Source organism: Ovis canadensis, chromosome 7 (assembly GCF_042477335.2).
Source record: "Ovis canadensis isolate MfBH-ARS-UI-01 breed Bighorn chromosome 7, ARS-UI_OviCan_v2, whole genome shotgun sequence".
NCBI lineage: Eukaryota > Metazoa > Chordata > Mammalia > Artiodactyla > Bovidae > Ovis > Ovis canadensis.
This window is the reverse complement of record NC_091251.1, coordinates 58,545,618-58,564,775: the sequence shown is the minus strand read 5'-3', so window position 1 is coordinate 58,564,775 and position 19,158 is coordinate 58,545,618. Positions and strand designations below refer to the sequence as shown.

General features: G+C 36.0%; 1 protein-coding gene across 1 annotated transcript in view; it reads right to left on the bottom strand.

The window, feature by feature from the left end:
* VPS13C (vacuolar protein sorting 13 homolog C) overlaps nucleotides 1-19,158 on the bottom strand; it is a 181,617-nt gene that overhangs the window by 93,385 nt on the left and 69,074 nt on the right. Inside the window, exons 23-33 of the mRNA XM_069596314.1 lie at nucleotides 18,026-18,155; nucleotides 15,265-15,343; nucleotides 14,453-14,592; nucleotides 9,924-10,077; nucleotides 8,944-9,023; nucleotides 7,418-7,477; nucleotides 5,955-6,117; nucleotides 5,098-5,214; nucleotides 3,995-4,098; nucleotides 3,640-3,807; nucleotides 2,842-3,146 (exon numbers count right to left, since the gene is read on the bottom strand). Coding sequence (XP_069452415.1) covers nucleotides 2,842-3,146; nucleotides 3,640-3,807; nucleotides 3,995-4,098; nucleotides 5,098-5,214; nucleotides 5,955-6,117; nucleotides 7,418-7,477; nucleotides 8,944-9,023; nucleotides 9,924-10,077; nucleotides 14,453-14,592; nucleotides 15,265-15,343; nucleotides 18,026-18,155 — 1,500 coding nt within the window. The remainder of the gene's footprint in view (nucleotides 1-2,841; nucleotides 3,147-3,639; nucleotides 3,808-3,994; nucleotides 4,099-5,097; nucleotides 5,215-5,954; nucleotides 6,118-7,417; nucleotides 7,478-8,943; nucleotides 9,024-9,923; nucleotides 10,078-14,452; nucleotides 14,593-15,264; nucleotides 15,344-18,025; nucleotides 18,156-19,158) is intronic.

The following is a 19,158-nucleotide window of genomic DNA, read 5'->3' as shown; positions in this document are numbered from 1 at the left end:
AAAAAAACTTTTTTCTTTGAACAGAAGATAGATGACAATAATTTTTTAAAAGAAACTGATATAATTGGCAATATGGAGGAATTATCGATACAGTTGTTCAAGGACTCACACATACGCTGGTACAGAGAGTAGAGGAAAAAACGGCATTTGAAAAGCAAGCTCCAAGTTTATAAAGCTCTTCACCAGGATTCTTTTCTTGACATGCCTTATAATCATTCCTTTTTTACTCAAGATCATTAAATATCCTTGGATGGGGTAGAAAATGATTTTAAAATGAATTGACACACTTTCAAATGTCCTCTGGTGTGAGCCCAAGAGATACATCATAACTTACACAGCATTCCTGCCAAAAATGTATAAGCTCAATTAAATCATGAGGAATCACTCAGACAAAACTGAGACTCATTCCATGAAACAACTAGACTATACTCTTCAAAACTGTCATGAAAAACAAAGAAGGCTAAAGAACTATTACAGAATAAATGTCTATCAGTACAGAAATCCCCCTCACTAGTACAAAATACAGTTTAATGCCACATGTTACCATGGACTAAAGGGGAAATCCTTAGACCAACTGGTAAAATCTGAATATTGATTACATGTGCCATGTGTTCTGCCCATGAGATTTCCCAGGCAAGAATACTGGAGTGGGCTGTCATGCCCTCCTCCGGAGGATCTTCCTGACCCAGGGATTAAACCTGCAACTCCTGCATGGAGGTGGATCCTTCACTGCTGAGACAGCGGGGAAGCCCTATTGAACCCATATTGGATAATATATTATACCAATGTTAAATTTCCAGAATTTGGTAATGGTGGTGATTATGTAAGAGGATTAAAGTCCTTGCTTGTAGGAGACACATGCTAAAGCATACAGGGGCAAAGGATAAGATCTCTATCCTCAAATAGTTTAGCAAAAAATGTTTTAATTTCCAGTTATGAAATAAACCTTGGGGACATAATGTATAGGATGGTGACTATAGTTAATATTACTATATCGTATATTTGAAAGTCGCTAAGAGTAGATATTGAAAGTTCTCATAATAACAACAAAAAATTTCTGGAATATGTGTGTTGACAAATGTTAACTAGACTTACTGTGGTGACCATTTTGTAATACATACAAACATCAAATTGCCATGCTGCATATCTGAAACTAATATACTTTGTCAATTATATCTCAATAAAAATAAAATTTTAATTTAAAATATTAAGTATATATACAGAATTAAAGCAAAGGCAAACAATTGGTGAATCCAGGTGAAGGACTATATGTGAACTCACAGGACTATTTTTGTAATTTGTCTGGAAGCTTGAGATTTTTCAAAATAGAAAGTTGATTTAAAGGACTTCCCTCGTGGTCCAGTGGTTAAGAATTAAAACTTAAAAGCTTCTGCACAACAAAGGAAACTATAAGCAAGGTGAAAAGACAGTCTTCAGAATGGGAGAAAATAATAGCAAATGAAGCAACTGACAAACAACTAATCTCAAAAATATACAAGCAACTCCTGCAGCTCTATTCCAGAAAAATAAACGACCTAATCACAAAATGGGCCAAAGAACTAAATAGATATTTCTCCAAAGAAGACACACAGATGGCTAACAAACACATGAAAAGATGCTCAACATCACTCATTATCAGAGAAATGCAAATCAAAACCACAATGAGGTACCATTTCACGCCAGTCAGAATGGCTGCAATCCAAAAGTCTACAAGCAATAAACGCTGGAGAGGGTATAGGGAAAAGGGAACCCTCTTACATTGTTGGTAGGAATGCAAACTAGTTCAGTCACTATGGAGAACAGTGTGGAGATTCCTTAAAAAACTGGAAATAGAACTGCCTTATGACCCAGCAATCCCACTGCTAGGCATACACACCAAGGAAACCAGAATTGAAAGAGACACGTGTACCCCAATGTTCATCGCAGCACTGTTTATAACAGCCAGGACATGGAAGCAACCTAGATGTCCATCAGCAGATGAATGGATAAGAAAGCTGTGGTACATATACACAACAGAGTATTACTCAGCCGTTAAAAAGAATACACTGGAATCAGTTCTAATGAGGTGGATGAAACTGGAGCCGATTATACAGAGTGAAGTAAGCCAGAAAGAAAAACACCAATACAGTATACTAACACATATATATGGAATTTAGAAAGATGGTAACGATAACCCTGTATGCGAGACAGCAAAAGAAACACAGATGTATAGAACAGTCTTTTGGACTCTGTGGGAGAGGGCGAGGGTGGGATGATTTGGGAGAATGGCATTGAAACATGTATAATATCATATATGAAACGAATCGCCAGTCCAGGTTCAATGCAGGATACTGGATGCTTGTGGCTGGTGCACTGGGACGACCCAGTGGGATGGTATGGGGAGGGAGGGGGTTCAAGATGGAGAACATGTGTATACCTGTGGCAGATTCATGTTGATGTATGGCAAAACCAATACAATATTGTAAAGTAATTAACCTCCAATTAAAATAAATAAATTTACATTAAAAAAAAAAAGAATGCATATTCACTGCATGAACCCATGCAATGGGACATGGGTCAATCCCTGGTCAGGGAACTAGGATCCCACATGCCTTGGAGCAACTAAGCCGTAATCAGAGAGCCTACGCACTCCAAAGAAAAGCCCGCATGACGCAACAAAGAACCTGCATGACGCAACTAAGACCCAACACAGCCAAAAAAATTAATAAATATTTTAAAATAACTGATTTAAGATACTGTTCTGTGCAACAGAAGTATGTTGAGTGTGAATTTCAACAGTCATAAAACTTCATAGACAATATTAAATAACACTTGAATACATAATTATTGAAAGAGCATTACCTAGAAAGCTTCAGTTCTGTTAATTGCACATCCATTCTATCAATCACTGGAGGGTCTGAGTAGTTTTCACCAGATACCAGACTGAACTGATTCTGAACTCTGATTAACCCAAGATCAACCACTACTGCATTGGTGGAAATGGAAGACTGTGGGATGACTATAACTGGTGCTTTCAAATCAATAGTGATGGAAACACGAAAGCTCCTCTGGGCAAAATCTTTCACACTTGTGGCGGCCTTTTCTGCAGCCTGAGCAGTAGCTGCACTCAGAGCCTCTTTCGCAGTCTGGAAATTGTTCAGGAAGTTCTGGAGACACAAAGGAAAAGGAGAAATTCAAACAGGAGGATAAGCACATCATTTCTAACACCATCTTCTTTTTATTTATGTGCTAATGTTTTCCCAATAGGTAACTTTCAATTGAGTTCTATTTTTCTAAAGTTAGGAAATAATTACTGACTATCCATCCATATGCATGAGCTACCTGACAATGGCTAATTATAAATACAGTTATATGGCTGAGAAACAGAGAAAAAAAATTATAATAGTTTTTACACTTGAGAATTTAGATTCACTGTGTTCCAGCAAAAACAATTCCATTGTAGTCAATGCTAGACAAAAATCATTAAATGATTTCAACTGTTAAAGAGAGGTTTTGACCTCTACATTAATCCATAAATGACATCAATAATCAAATCAATGCACATCCTAAAATTCAAAGTTTTAAGATTGCAATCATAACTATCAGACTTGCTTAAGTACTTCTAAGTCAAAAAAATCTATATATAAATGGTGATTTTACCAGAAGTGACATGAGGAATTTATGGAGATAGACAATCTGAATACAGCCAACACTGAGTGATACCACACCATCCACCTTGGACATGTCAGTATAGGAATCCCCCTCAGTAGCATCTGGATACAAATCCAAGTTAAAATGAAAGACTTCATTTCCCATTATTGACACAGCCTGAAAAGCAGAAATGTGGATGAACAATGACAATGACAAAATAAAATCCCTACTGAAAAGTGTTTATAATCATTATAGAAACATTTTTCTATCAAAATATATTTCACTAGCATTTAAAAAAATAAAATATATATTAAAATAAAATCTCTCATTCACCAAAAAATATTAATGATTTACTGTCACCTACTTTTTTATGAACTGTCTTAGGATCAACATCTGTGACGATAATATTTTCCAATCTGGCAAACAGTGACTGCTTTCTTGACTGAAGAGAAAGGGAAGAATCAAGTCCTGAAAAGAAGCATATTATTTTAATTTCTATAGATACCATAATAAGATCTTAAGATTTTTCTTCTATTGCATAACTTTATTTTGTAGGTGATATTTTTATAAATTTAGCAATGTCTGAACTCCCAATTGATACATGCAATATTAGATATTTTTGATTTTATAAACAATGAAGCATATAAATTCATTTAAAAAAATTATTTGAACTTTCACCCTTATGAAGAAACTACATCTAGTGCAAATAGATTATCTTAGGATTTTAGTAAATTCTTTATACCTTATATCCAGTCATTTACATGGAGACTATAAAAGTTACATGAATCAACTTCAGATTAGTAGATGTATTGCCAGTTCAGAAAGAACACAGAAAAAGCCTAGTTTTCTGGGTTTTAATTTCTACAAGAATTGTATTATACATATTCTTTACCTTTACCAGATCACAGTGAGGTTGTAAAGACAGAGTCAGAGAAAAAAGCTAGACTCATTTTAGCAGCTTTTGCCTAAAAGAACATAATGGGCTCTTAGGATTTGTTCTTCATAAGGTTGCTATGTATTTGTACCAAGCTAAAGCATATTCACAGACCTTAAACTGAATTCTGGGTTGACACTTAGCTCAGCTCATCAAGAGCATCCCTACAATGACATTAGTATTCCTTTCACTTCTGAGACACTCGTGTGTGCGTGCTTGGTTACTCAGTCGTGTCTGACTCTTTGTGACCCCATGGACTGCAGTGCACCGGGCTCCTCTGTCCATGAGATTCTCCAGGCTAGACTACTGGAGAGGGTGGCCATTTCCTTCTCCAGAGACAACTCTCAAAAAGGTCCAAATCACCAGTATACGTGGTTCAGCTCTTGAAGAGTTAAAAAGAAGGTATGCAGTCCAATTATGTCATAAAATAAGCCAGTTTTCAAAGCTCAGAGGCTTCCATTTGTGTATATGCTTTAGCATTGCAAAAGAAACCTTATCTTTTCAACGATTTTTAAGATCATAAGAACTTTTACCTTGAATCTTGATTTCAGCAATATTGTTCTTTTCATTGCAAACAACAACACAGAAAGCATTCAATTTGGCAAACAGCCTGAAGTGAATAATGTCACTGTCTTTAGAGGATACAACCACTGCAAATAAACAAAGCAATTCTATCACAATGGGATTCTAGGACTACATATTCTATGAAGGTTTCTTCCCTATATTAAGTGTTCTGCTTAAAATAATTACAGAATTCTCAAGTTCTTAAAGATCTCAAACACTTTTTTGCTTTATATATTCTGTAGTTTGCATTTCCAATAGTGAGGTGTTACTTTTATAATGTAAAAGCAAGAAAGCATTTAAATAAATATAAGGACACTGAAACTCAAGGAAGCTAAATAATGTGCCTATGGTCCCATAGTTTAAGTAGCAGAGTCAGGATCTAAACTGAGTTCTTTCTGATTCAAAAGCCGGGCTCTTTTCTAATTCAATGATATCCTTGCATCCTGGCCCTCACATCTGTGGGTTTTGATTTCCTTATCTGCAAAATGTTAGATATGATTAATTAATCTCCAATGGAGCCCATTCAGGAGCCACTAAGAGAGGAGGATGAGCTCAAAATCAATGCAGGTCTTCTTCCCTTAGTACCCTCATAAAGGCATCGCCCATCAACAACAAAATCAGAACAAAAACAGACATTAAAAAAAAAAACAGTATCAATCACATTTATCTAACATATCAGGCACCCATGTACGACTTTATTTGAAGAAAAGAATAAAAGGAGGGGAAATGGCATGTAAATGACTAACTAGATGGTCTTTAAGAGTCCCCATTTGGCTCTACAATTCTACAACCCTTTCTAACTAGAAACAAACCATATTTTTCATACCCTTCTGCAGAGCTGAATTTTTTTGCTGTTTTTCAGTAGAAACCTGTATGTCCTTGGTATCACTCATGTTTTGGCCATCTGATGGAATAATGGTTGTCAGGTAGTTAATAGAAGAGAGAAGAGCTTGTGTATGCAGCAACAAATTTAAAGATGAAAAAGCCACCTAGAAATATTTTAGAAAGAAAATTACTTTCCCAGGCCAGCTGTACCGGTAGTCTCCATATGATGAATGCAAAAGGCTCGTAACTAGGTTTGTACCACTGTCTTATACTGCTTGGAAGGAAGAAAGAGGAAAGGAAGACTTACAACCCACAATCCTTAAATAGGGACTATATGCAGAATAAATTACACTTAATATATTTTGGGGATCAAGGTAACCTAATTACTCCACTCCCCAAGCCTAATTATCATAGAGCATATAATCTGCCAGTAATGGTTATTCTAATATTCCACATATACATGGCTTTTCTGAATCTTCAATGACTGTTTATTATGATTATATAAAATATATGTTAGTGCATGAAACTCCAGAATCACCATGTGTTACCCATATGTCAAGAAATTATTTCAAATGTGATATGCATGAGATTTAAATATAAAAAATGCAATTAAGAGTGACTCAGTCACTGATCTTCTACCACAATTATGATCTTATCATTAAAAAAAGAATACATAACTCATAGGAAAAAATATATTTTTAAAAACAATAACTCCAAAAAGCTAAAATAGAACACAAACTGCTTTAAAGAATATATGATTTTCTAAAAGCAAACTGATTGTCTTTTAATTTATTTGGCTCTACCAGGTCTTAGTTGCAGCATGCAGGATATCTAGCTCCCTGACCAGGGATCAAACCCAACCCCCTGCATAGGTAGCATGGAGTCTTAACCACTGGACCATCAGGGAAATCCCAAAGTGAAATTTTTTTTAAAAAAACTCACTTTTTACTCAAAAGAATTTGTTTTCATTGCTTCAAAACACTAAGTGGACATAAAAATTATTAAAAAGAAGAATCAATATTTAATAGATTTTCCCATGTCTCCAAGATATAATCTGAAACTCATTTCTCTCATTTTCTTTTTAATGTTTCCTAAAACAACATTTTGCCTCTTCTTCCCCTATTTGACTACCTTAGTGTGGCTCCAGAGTACTCAGCATCTCTCCTTGTATTTCACATTCTTTCTGAGCCCTGCATTAAATGATATTGTCTGGTTTGTTCAGAATCCTATTGGTTCTTTGTCAATTAAAGTTCCCTCATCTACAACATTCCCTCCTTTAGAAATAATCTGGATGTGATACAGTAAATTTAAATTAGAGCATTATTATCCTGAATCATAAATACAGAGTATGAAAGATATTTATGAGGTTAATTTATAACTTCTAATGGCTCCTCAAAGGATACTTAAGACTTCCAGAGTAGGTTATTTCCAAATAGGATGTAGTCTTTCGATAGAATTTCTTACCTTAAATGTTTGTTCAGTTTTTTCAAAGGTAGTTTGAAAACTGGGTCCATTCTTATCAGCCTAAAAAAAAAAAAAGTTCTAAGGAAGGAATTAAGACCAAAGTAAACAAATCATTTACTTATAATCATTAATTTATTTATATTCAGTTACAACTGTATTTTTAAATACATTATATATTTAATTTTATTATCATTATTTTAAAGTTACATCCAAATCTATTTATTGTAAGAGTATAAATTTGTCCTCCGCCTTTAAACAGAGGAGAACATGGCATCACTCACTTTTGGGAAATGGCTAGGGATCAGAAGGATAAACTACGAAGGCTAGAAGGTTTCATGTCCGACTCTTTGCAACCCTATGGTTTATACAGTCCATTGAGTTCTCTAGGACAGAATACTGGAGTGGGTAGCCTTTCCCTTCTCCTGGGGATCTTCCCAACCCAGGGATCGAACCCAGGTATCTCGCATTACAGGTGGATTCTTTACCAGTTGAGCCACAAGGGAAGCCCAAGAATACTGGAGTGCATAGCCTATCCCTTCTCCAGGGGATCTTCCCAATCCAGGAATTGAACCAAGGTCTCCTGCGTTATAGGAGGATTCTTTACCAGCTGAGTCACAAGGAAAGCCCAGCCCATCTATTACCTAATGTTTAAATCCCATTAGAAAGTCTTCAAGAAGTCTATTTTAGGATATCTCCAGGAAAAGAAATCTCATTTTCTTAGAACTCCAAACTTTAGAGAATTTTGATTTAATGAGGTCTTCACACTGAATCAAAAACCCATCTCCCATCATAATTACCAATTGGTTCAAGTTCTGTCCCTCGGGAATACATAAATTCAAAGTTTTACCTCCTGTGAGAAGCCTTCTGGCTAGATCAGTATCTCTGCCTCCCCACTCCCACAGCGCTTTGTGTTCTTCCTTATTAAAGAATCAAACACATTATATTTTAATTATTGTTTACCTATCTCCCTACTGGTCTACATATTCCTTAAGAATAGAGAATGTTTTTCTGTATCCCAAATGTGTAACAGAATCTGACACAAAAGACATTCAATAAATAGTTACTGAATGATCAAACAAATCAACTAATCTTGAATGAAACTAAATGCCATCAGTTCCTGCAGCATTCTTCATGTATCATACTTTTGAGTCACTTCCAAACCCTGGCAGTTCTCTACTCAATCAAATCCAATTTGACTGCATCCCTTCTGATGTAGGATACCCAGCCAAATATTACCCATACAAACAATGAATGCAGGTGGATGAATGTCCCCCAGAAGACAGGAGAATTTATTTCATCCAGGCTTCCATCTTTGTAGACAAGAAGTCTGGCTTTATAAAATCCTAGTCCTGTACTTGAGTGAAAGAGAAAGAAGGTGTACAAATGGAAAGAGAAACAGTAGATTTCCCTGTGATTTAAAGCTATGACACAAAACAACAGCCTTTAATAAACTACTCTCATCTTTTCCCTCCCAGAGAATAGTTTAGAGTATTAAAATAAATATATAAACATTCTATGACCCTTACCTTAATGTACTCCACTTTTAAAAGATCTAACCCAGGTTTGTCAGAAGAGCTAATCAAGTGAAGTGGCTTCTTTTTAGATCCTGAATTAAAGAAAAAAAAAATTTTTCAAATAAACTGCTAACAGGTACTGCCAGATATCCTCTATATCCTCATGAAGATATACCAGTCACTGCCTCCAGAAGCCAGGGAGGGAGACGTGATTTATCCACTGTTTTATCCATCTTTTATTATTTGCAGTCTTATAACTCCTGTTTATGAGATAGCTCAGAATTTTCCATTGGAATAATCTTCTCTAAGGGAAATAATAGCCTAGGAAATTACTGTGGATTCATTCCTTCATTCCTCAAACATCCAATGAGTACACAAGATGTACCCTGGAACGAATAAACCATAAAAGCTACTGAGAGAATAAATTTTATGTCCCATCATTTTAATTTTTATAACCTGATGCTGTTTCTGATATACAAACACTACTGAATTGAAAGAACAAGGATTTCACTATTATAAGACCAGAGATAAATTCTAAGTTTTGCTATTCATAAAATGCATAATCTTAAATAAGCCACTTAATCTCTCTCTATTTAACCTTCCTTTGTTTGTAAAATAGGAGTAATATGACCTATATAATAGGGATTTATATGGACTCTCTGAGGCAGAAGATCATAGTAGTTAAGAATATAGACCCTAGGGCCTGATTTCTAGGGTTTAATCATGGTTCAGCCACTACCTAGCAGTGTGATCTTGGGTAAATTATGTAACCAATTTACAACTTCATTTCCTCTTGTGAAAGCTAGACATAATACCATTGCCTATCTCATAGCATTGTTATAAGGGTTAAATGAGTTAATATTTATAAGATGCTTAGAACACTTCTAGCTATTATTTATTATAATTATTACTAAATAAATATAAGTGTTTCATATACTCAAAAGTGATAATAAAGCTGTTATTGTCTATTATTTCTATTTTATGGTTATTACCTTGAATTTCATGGTAATCCAGGCTGATTTTCTTTAAATAAGATACCGCAGTTAAATCAAATGTTCTCATTGTAGCCTCTGTTCCTAACTGAGTAACATTAAACACTAGAATTGTATCTTCTTCCTTCTGTTGTTTGGTAAATTCCAGAATCACCTAAAACAATCAGGATAGCCAAAGAAAGTACTTTGAATCATACTTAAAATAAAAACACAAAATCCTTCCTCATATATATCATCAAGACAATAGCAGAAATTTTGCTTATACTCTTCTATTACCATCAAGCTATTTACCATGATTGGATGTTATCATCTTAAACTCTATAATTGAGAACATAACTACATCTATCTAGAAATTGTGATGAAATTTTATAACCTTACTGATTTTACTCCTTTAATTTAGTAAAAATAGAACTACATGAATTCTTCCTTAAGACGATTTTCTAAAACCTATACCTCAAAACTAAAAGTCATGTTTGGTGATAAAAGAGTCATCACCATTAATGTAAAAAGAAAGACAAGGATGTTTACTATTACACTACTATTCAGATTTACTGCAGAAATGACAGTCAGTATACTTAGCCAACAAAATAAAACATATATGTTTTTAAAAACATGCAAGCTCTTTGATCTCCATCAACAGATGGAGGTCTTTGTCTCCTCCCTTAGAATTTGGGCAGGGTTATAATTGCTTCAATCAATAGAGTACAGAGTACTATAAGGATTTCCAAAGTCAAAAAGGCCATGAAACATCAACCTAGGCTTTCTTATTCTAGGGGAAGCTAGTTGCCAGATAAAAAGTTCAACTACCCTGACACTGCCATGCTCAGGAGGCCAAGAGTTGGCACTGTGGTCAACAATCCCAGCTGAGCACCCCCCCACCAAATCAAGATCCAGTATCAACTGCCAGCCTCATGAATGAGCCACCTCTGAGTGTTCATTCAGGTCACTGCTACTACAGTCAAATCTGACTAAAAGCACATGAAAGACCACATGCAAAAACTACTAAATGGGCTCTCCCAGAATTCCCAACCCACAAAACCATTAGCAAGATAAAATGTTTCCAACTACTACATGTTGGGAAAACCTATAAGCCAGCCATAGTAACTAGAATAATACAAATCCCAGGAAAAAAACAAAAACTAATATTATCAGCTGTGATATAAACACATATCTAAGAAAAATCAGAGTGTCAACTGAAAAATAGAAACAGTAAAACAGTTCTATAGGATCATTCAATACACAATTGAGATACAAAAATAAATTTCAAATAAATCAGTGATTTAAATGAAAGCATTCAAATCATATAATAATAAATAAAATCATGAGTAAATATTTTTGTTATTGTTCAGCTGCTCAGTCATATCCAACTCTTTGTGACCCCATGGACTGCAACATACCAGGCTTCCCCTTCCTATACTATCTCCCAGAGTTTGCTCAAACTCATGTCTATTGATGCAATGATGCCATCCAACCATCTCCCCCTTCTCCTCCTGCACTAAATCCTTACAGCATCAGGGTCTTTTCCAATGAGTCAGCTCTTCACATCAAGTGGCCAAAATACTGGAGCTCCAGTTTCAGCATCAGTCCTTCAAATGAATATTCCAATGAATATTCAGGAAATGAGTATTTCTTTCAGGATTGACTGGTTTGTTCTCCTTGCTGTCCAAAGGACTCTCAAGAGTCTTCTCCAGCACCACAGTTCAAAAGCATCAATTCTGTGGCGCCTAGCCTTCCTTATGGTCCAACTCTCACATCCATACATGGCTACTGGAAAAACCATAGCTTTGAATAGATGGACCTTTGTCAGCAAAGTGATATTTCTGCTTGTTTAATACACTGTCAAGGTCTGTCATAGCTTTTCTTCCAAGGAGTAAGCGTCTTTTAATTTCATGGCTGCATTCACTGTCCACACTGATTTTGGAGCCCAGGAACATGGGCTGATTCTACTGTTTCACCATCCATTTGCCATGAAGTGATGGGACCAGATCCCATGATCTTAGCTTTCTGAATGCTGAGTTTTAAGCCAGGTTTTTCACTTTCTTCTTTCACTTTCATCAAGAAGGTCTTTAGTTCGTCTTTACTTTCTGTCATTAGGGTGATGTCATCTGCATATCTGAGGTTATTAATATTTTTACCAGCAATCTTGATTCCAGCTTGTGCTTCATCCAGCCCAGCATTTCTCATGATGTACTCTGCTGCTGCTGCTGCTGCTAAGTCACTTCAGTCATGTCTGACTCTGTGTGACCCCACAGACGGCAGGCCACCAGGCTCCTCCGTCCTGGGATTCTCCAGGCAGGAACACTGGAGTGGGTTGCCATTTGATGTACTCTGCATATAAGTTAAATAAGCAGGGTGACAATATACAGCCTTGACATACTCCTTTCCCAATTTGGAAACCAGTCCATTGTTCCATGTTCATGTTGCTTCTTGACCTGAATACAGGTTTCTCAGGAGCCAGGTAAGGTGGTCTGGTATCTCCATCTCTTGAAGAATTTTCCAGTTTGTTGTGATCCATACAGTCAAAGGCTTTAGCGTAGTCAATGAAGCAGAAACAGATGTTCTTCTGGGATTTCTTTGCTTTTTCTATGATCCAACAACTGTTGGCAATTTGATCTCTGGTTCCTCTGCCTTTTCTATATCTAGCTTGTACATCTGGAAGATCTTGGTGCACATACTATTGAAGCCTAGCTTGAAGGATTTTGAGCATTACCCTGCCAGCATGTGGAATGAGCACAACTGTGCAGTAGTTTGGACATTCTTTGGCATTGCCCTTCTTTGGGACTGAAATGCTAAACACACCCTAAGACTAGAATATAAAGAAAAAAATTAGATAAATTTCATTATATAAATATTTAAAAATTTGGAATGGCAAAAAAAAAAAAAACATTAAACTGAGAAAAGTATTTCAAATGGCACTACTATTTTTTCTTAGATGATTTGATTGCTTATCACTTTAGTTCATTAATTCAATACTTTAAAAAATATTTATTGAGCTCCATCTTCCATGTATAAGAGAGTGCCAGCCAATTAGAACATCAAAATAACCAGGACAGACAAGGTCCTTGTCTTCATGAAGCTTACATTCTAGGGACATTAGGGGAAAGCAAAGGTTACTCTCCTGTGTTGGGCGGTCAGGCCTTTCTAGTAAGTCAGCATTTCTGAAGGAAGTAAAGAATCAAGTTATACAGGAAAAGAGTTTTCCAGGCAAAAGAAACAGCAAGCACAAAGAATATGTGCTGGTGCATATAAGAAACCAAAAAAGCAAGCATAAGCTCCACATGGCAAGAAATTTGCTCACTGCTGTAGCTCTGTTATTTAAAATGATGCCTGGTATTTGTTGACATTGATAAATATTTACTGAAGGAATGAATGAAATGTGGCTGGAGCAGAATGAGCAAGGCAAAAGAGAACTGCAGATGAAGCCAAAGAAGTCACACGGTGTGACCTGTAGATCATGTAAAACACTGTAGTCATGGGAAGATTTTAGCCCTTTACTGTGACGGAGATTGAAAGCCTCTATCGGATTATAAGCAAAGCAATGGCATGATCTGACTTTCCCTAACAAAGGATCACTCTGGGTACTGTGCAGAGAACAGAGTGCACGATAGAAGCAGAGAGACAGGTAAGAGCCTTCTGCAATAGTCCAAGCAAGAGATGATGAGGAGTCGGACCCTGCAGAAGCAATGGAACAGAAGGGAAATCATTTGAGAATCTTATGAAGGTAAAGTCAAGGGGCTTTCTAATGTGTTAGATGGAAATATGAGAGACAGGTAATTCAAAGAAGGCTGAACTTGGAGAACACATCTTTCTTTAAACAAATCCCAATAATACTCAGGTATAAAACAGTCACTAAGAAACACCTCCTTTTTTATACCTTTTCTGTTTTACTTCAAAGCAATAGATTTTCATTTAAAATTCCTTAGTACATAAAAAGCAAAGGGGCAAAAATGAAAAACTATAATCTCACCGTACAGAGAGGAACACTATCATTTATTTCAAAAAGGTGTGTTTGCACGTGTTTAATTTCTAAATGGAATTATATCCTTGAAACTGCAACCTCTTTTTTTTCCCCAAATAAAAATATTCTGTGAACATCGCTCCATGTCAATGTTTCCTTTTATTATTCCATGACTTAATGACTGTACAGACAATGCTGCAAATTTAGACTGCTTGCATTTTTCTAAATTATAAGCATGAAAATAAACAATGTTACTTAGATTAAAAGTTGAAAAAACTGAGGGAAATATGTCACAGAAATTTTCTACAGAAAAGAAAATCCTAATTGAGAGTCTCAAGCTTTTCCAGAATACATCAGATATACTGTAGATCACACATATTAGTTTTGACAAAATAACATTTTATTTTCTTAGAACTATGCGTGTGTGTGTATATACACATGCATGTGTGTGTGGGAGTAGGGAAGATAGAATACCACATTTTAAATATATTTAATGTTTGGGTCTAGCATGAGACTGTTTATAAGGACAGCAGTAACAAGAATATATTTATGGACAAACAAATATACATACCTCTTTAACTTCAAACTTTAGTAGAAGATTAATGAGCTCCTCATTTGGGGCCTCAGGAACTTTTTTCACATCTGACACTTTCGTACTTTTACTAGGCTGTATGTCTCCATCCTCAGCATCAAAATACTCATCATCAGATTCTAAAGGAAGAAAACTGATTTGAGAGAATGTCCATCGAAAACCGCGTAAAACACTCTAACTGAAATAGCTCAAAAGTCAACTTCATTTATTAGACAAAACCTTCATATTCGGAATCATAATACAGCTTCTAAGTTCCAAAAAGTAACTCAACCTGGCATGGGATAATCATATATAAAATCAAATTGTCTTTCTAGTTCCTTCTTCAACATTTCTGACTGCTTTTCACTTCAGCTTATTCATTCACTTTTCAATAAAATATTTATTGGGTATCATCTATCACATATCAGTCTGTACCAGCCACTAAGGATACCAGAGTGGCCAGGACTGACATTATCCTTGCCTTCATCAAGTTCACATTCCAGTTCTAAATCAAAAAATATCAGTTAGACCAGAGATAAAGAAAAGACTCAAGTAGAGATCAGGGCCAAAAAAAAAAAAGGAGCTTATTTAGAATCTTAAACACCATCAATCACAAAAACACTTCCATACAAACAAAGAAACTCAGGAATAAATAACAATAAATGATTTAAAGTCTCACTGTTGGTTAGTAGAACAACTAGAAATAAAACCAGTCAAATACTACAACACTTTCACAATTCTTTTGTCAAAATTGTATTTCAATATACTAATTTATAGATTTTGTTTAATAAAGAACATTTTACTCTCCTTACCTGACTCAACGCCATCCAGCAACAAGGGCGTACCAAGTAGGCCTTTTGTTCTAGTTGATATAATAGGAATTGAGGATACCTAGCAAATAATACAAAAAGTTTTTTAAACATACTAATTTGCAAATATACATAAATGAGATAAATACTTAAAAAGTAACAGAAGTGAGTGAGAGCTGGAAAGACACTTATACAGCACACAAATCTTCCAACAAAGCACACTTTACAATCAACTAACCAATGGTTGGCTGGAGTTTACTTATTATTAAGACTACCACTTGCAATTAAAAGAGCAGAATCATGTATAACTAGTAGGTAAGTTTGCCTATTATTGCATCATTCAGTAGCTGTCTCTTACAATATTAACCCTACATCTTTTTCAAGGTTTCTGGAAAACAGATCAATATTAGTTGGCCATCTCAAATTTCACTTCAAAATACATGGAAGCCCAACATATATTTTATACTATAAAGATCAATTCCAAGTAAAGTGATCTAGGACTTTTAAGCCTAACACATATGAAAACCTGATAATGATAATTATGTTTGGCAATATTTTAAAGATTTCTATGTCGCCAGTTCAGTTCAGTCTCTCAGTCGTTCCTGACTCTTTGCAGCCCTGTGGACTGCAGTACGCCAGGCTTCCCTGTCCATCACCAACTCCCAGAGCTTACTCAAACTCTTGTCCATCGAGCCAGTGATGCCATCCAACCATCTCATCCTCTGTCGTCCCCTTCTCCTCCTGCCTTCAATCTTTCCCAGAATCAGGGTCTATTCAAATGAGTCAGTTCTCATCAGGTGGCCAAAGTACTGGAGTTTCAGCTTCAGCATCAGTCCTTCCAATGAATATTTAGGACTCATTTCCTTTAGGATGGACTAGTTGGATCGCCTTGCTGTCCAAGGGACTCTCAAGAGTCTTCTCCAACACCACAGTTCAAAAGCATCAATTCTTCTGTGTTCAGCTTTCTTTATAGTCCAAACTCTCACATCCATACATGACTACTGTAAAAACCATAGCTTTGACTAGATGGACCTTTGTTGGCAAAGTAATGTCTCTGCTTTTTAATATGCTGTCTAGGTTGGTCATAACTTTTCTTCCAAGGAGCAAGCTTCTTTTAATTTTATGGCTGTAATCAATCATCTGAAGTGATTTTGGAGCACAAAAAGATAAAGTCTGTCACTGTTTCCACTGTTTCCTCATCTATTTGCCATGAAGTGATGGGACCAGATGCCATGACCTTAGTTTTCTGAATGTTGAGTTTTAAGCCAACTTTCTCACTCTCCTCTTTCAGTTTCATCAAGAGGCTCTTTAGTTTTTCTTCACTTTCTGCCATAAAGGCGGTGTCATCTGCATATCTGAGGTTACTGATATTTCTCCCGGCAATCTTGATTCCAGCTTCTGCTTCATCCAGTCTAGCATTTCTCATGATGTGCTCTGCATATAAGTTAAACAAGCAGAGTGACAATATACAGCCTTGACGTACTCCTTTTCCAATGTGGAAACAGTCAGTTGTTCCATGTCCAGTTCTAACTGTTTCTTCCTGACCTGCATACAGATTTCTCAGGAGGCAGGTCAGGTGGTCTGGTATTCTCATTTCTTTCAGAATTTTCCATAGTTTGTTGTGATCCACATGGTCAAAGGCTGGCATAGTCAATAAAGCAGAAGTAGATGTTTTTCTGGAATTCTCTTGCTTTTTTGATCACCCAACAGATGCTGGCAATTTGATCTCTGGCTCCTCTGCCTTTTCTAAATCTAACTTGAACATCTGTAAGTTCACGGTTCACGTACTGTTGAAGCCTGGCTTGGAAAATTTTGAGCATTACTTTGCTAGCATGTGAGATGACTGCAATTGTGTAGCAGTCTGCGCATTCTTTGGCATTACCTTTCTTTGGGATTGAAATGAAAACTGACCTTTTCCAGTCCTGTGGCCAGTGCTGAGTTTTCCAAATTTGCTGGCATATTGAGTGCAGCACTTTCACAGCATCAGCTTTTACGATTTAAAATAGCTCAACAGGAATTTCATCACCTCCACTAGCTTTGTTCCTAGTGATACTTCCTAAGGCCCACTTGACTTCGCATTCCAAGATGTCTGGCTCTAGGTGAGTGATCACACCATTGTGGTTATCTGGGTCATGAAGATCTTTTTAATATTGTTCTTCTGTGTATTGTTGCCACTTCTTCTTAAGATCTATTTCTGTGCTTTATTGCACCCATTTTTGCATGAAATTTCCCCTTGATATCTCTAATTCTCCTGAAGCGATCTCTAGTCTTTCCCATTCTATTGTTTTCCTCTATTTCTTTGCACTGATCACTGAGGAAGGCTTTCTTATCTCTCCTTGCTATTCTTTGGAATGCTGCATTCAAATGGGTATATCTTTCCTCTTCTCCTTTGCCTTTCATGTCTTGTCTTTTCTCAGCAATTTTTAAGGCCTCCCCAGACAACCATGTCTGGTTTCTATGTCTACTTTTTCTTAAAACACATTTCCTAAAAGTGAAAAACATTTTTCCTTTCATTTATGCATTTTTGTTTCATTATTCCCCACAAAAGACTATACCATCACTCCAAAACAGGAGCAACCATAGGCTAGTCTTTATTTATTTACTCAGTGTACAGAATCAATTACAATTAACCTTAAAAAAAAAATCACGTAAATGAAACTGGCCGTAAACGATACTGAAAAACAAAACAGCTCACAAAAAGATAAAAAAACTCACCACACATAAAGATGTAAAGATATTTAGAATTTTTATTATCTCCATTTACCTGTTTCTCTGGAGACTGTGCAGATGATTTCTGTGGCAAGGGTATACTGTTAATCAAACGTAGCACATCTTTCATCTTCTGGTCAGAAATTCTCACATGCATCAGAGGAAGCCCTCCGGATACTTTAAATCTAAAAACATAATTAATTAAACTCCAAGGTTTCAAGGTCCAGCTTCTCTATACTATGGAAGAGGGAAGGGAGTGGAGAGGAGATTACCTTGTGGGGTCAAAGTTACCTTGGATATGTTTTAATCTAATTACATTAATGTCTCAACACTGTCAGGGAATAGGAAGTTCTATGTAAGCCAAGTTGTGTATCCTTCTTAAGCAGCCAAACTATCTTAAAGAAAACTTATTTTTTAGGAAGATACTGTGAGCACAAATTGTCTATGTTTTAAAACCTGAAACACTGTATATGACTTACTTGCTGGTGTTAAAGATCTATCACTGTAAACATCAAAGAGTACTGACCCCATCTTTCTCTACCTCCTCACCTCCCTTTACCTGATTTTATAGCATTCGTCAGCACCTGACTTAGTATTAAGCTTCCTCCAGAAAGAAAACTCCAGGCCCAAGAGGTTTCACTGGCAAATTCTACCAAACGTTTAAGGAGGAAAAAAACACCAGTTCTATATAACTTCCCTCCCTGAGGCCTGATACACTGATGCCAAAACAAGAAACTAAGGCACAGGTCAACAGCCCTCATAAACAGAGATGTAAGGTTTTAAAACTTCATGACAAAATTTTAGCAAGCAATTTCAACATTTTAAAAGAATAATACACCCACGCCAAAAAAAAATAAATAAATAAATAATAAATAAATAAATAAAAATAAAAGAATAATACATTACTACTAGAACAGGTTTATCTAGTAATGCACGGCTGGTTTAACATCCAACTGATGAAGAGTACCAATGAACTACTGGATACACCCAACACAAATAAACCTCAAATCAATTATAATCAAAGAAGTCAAACAAAAAAAGAACTGAAATTGTATGATTTTATTTATATAAAACTCTAGAAAACTCCAACAAACTGGGAGTGTCCGAAAGCAGATCAATGTTTCCTGGAGACCGAGGGGAGAGAAGTTGGCAAGAAAGGATGTGAGGGAGGAAATACAAAGCAGCAAA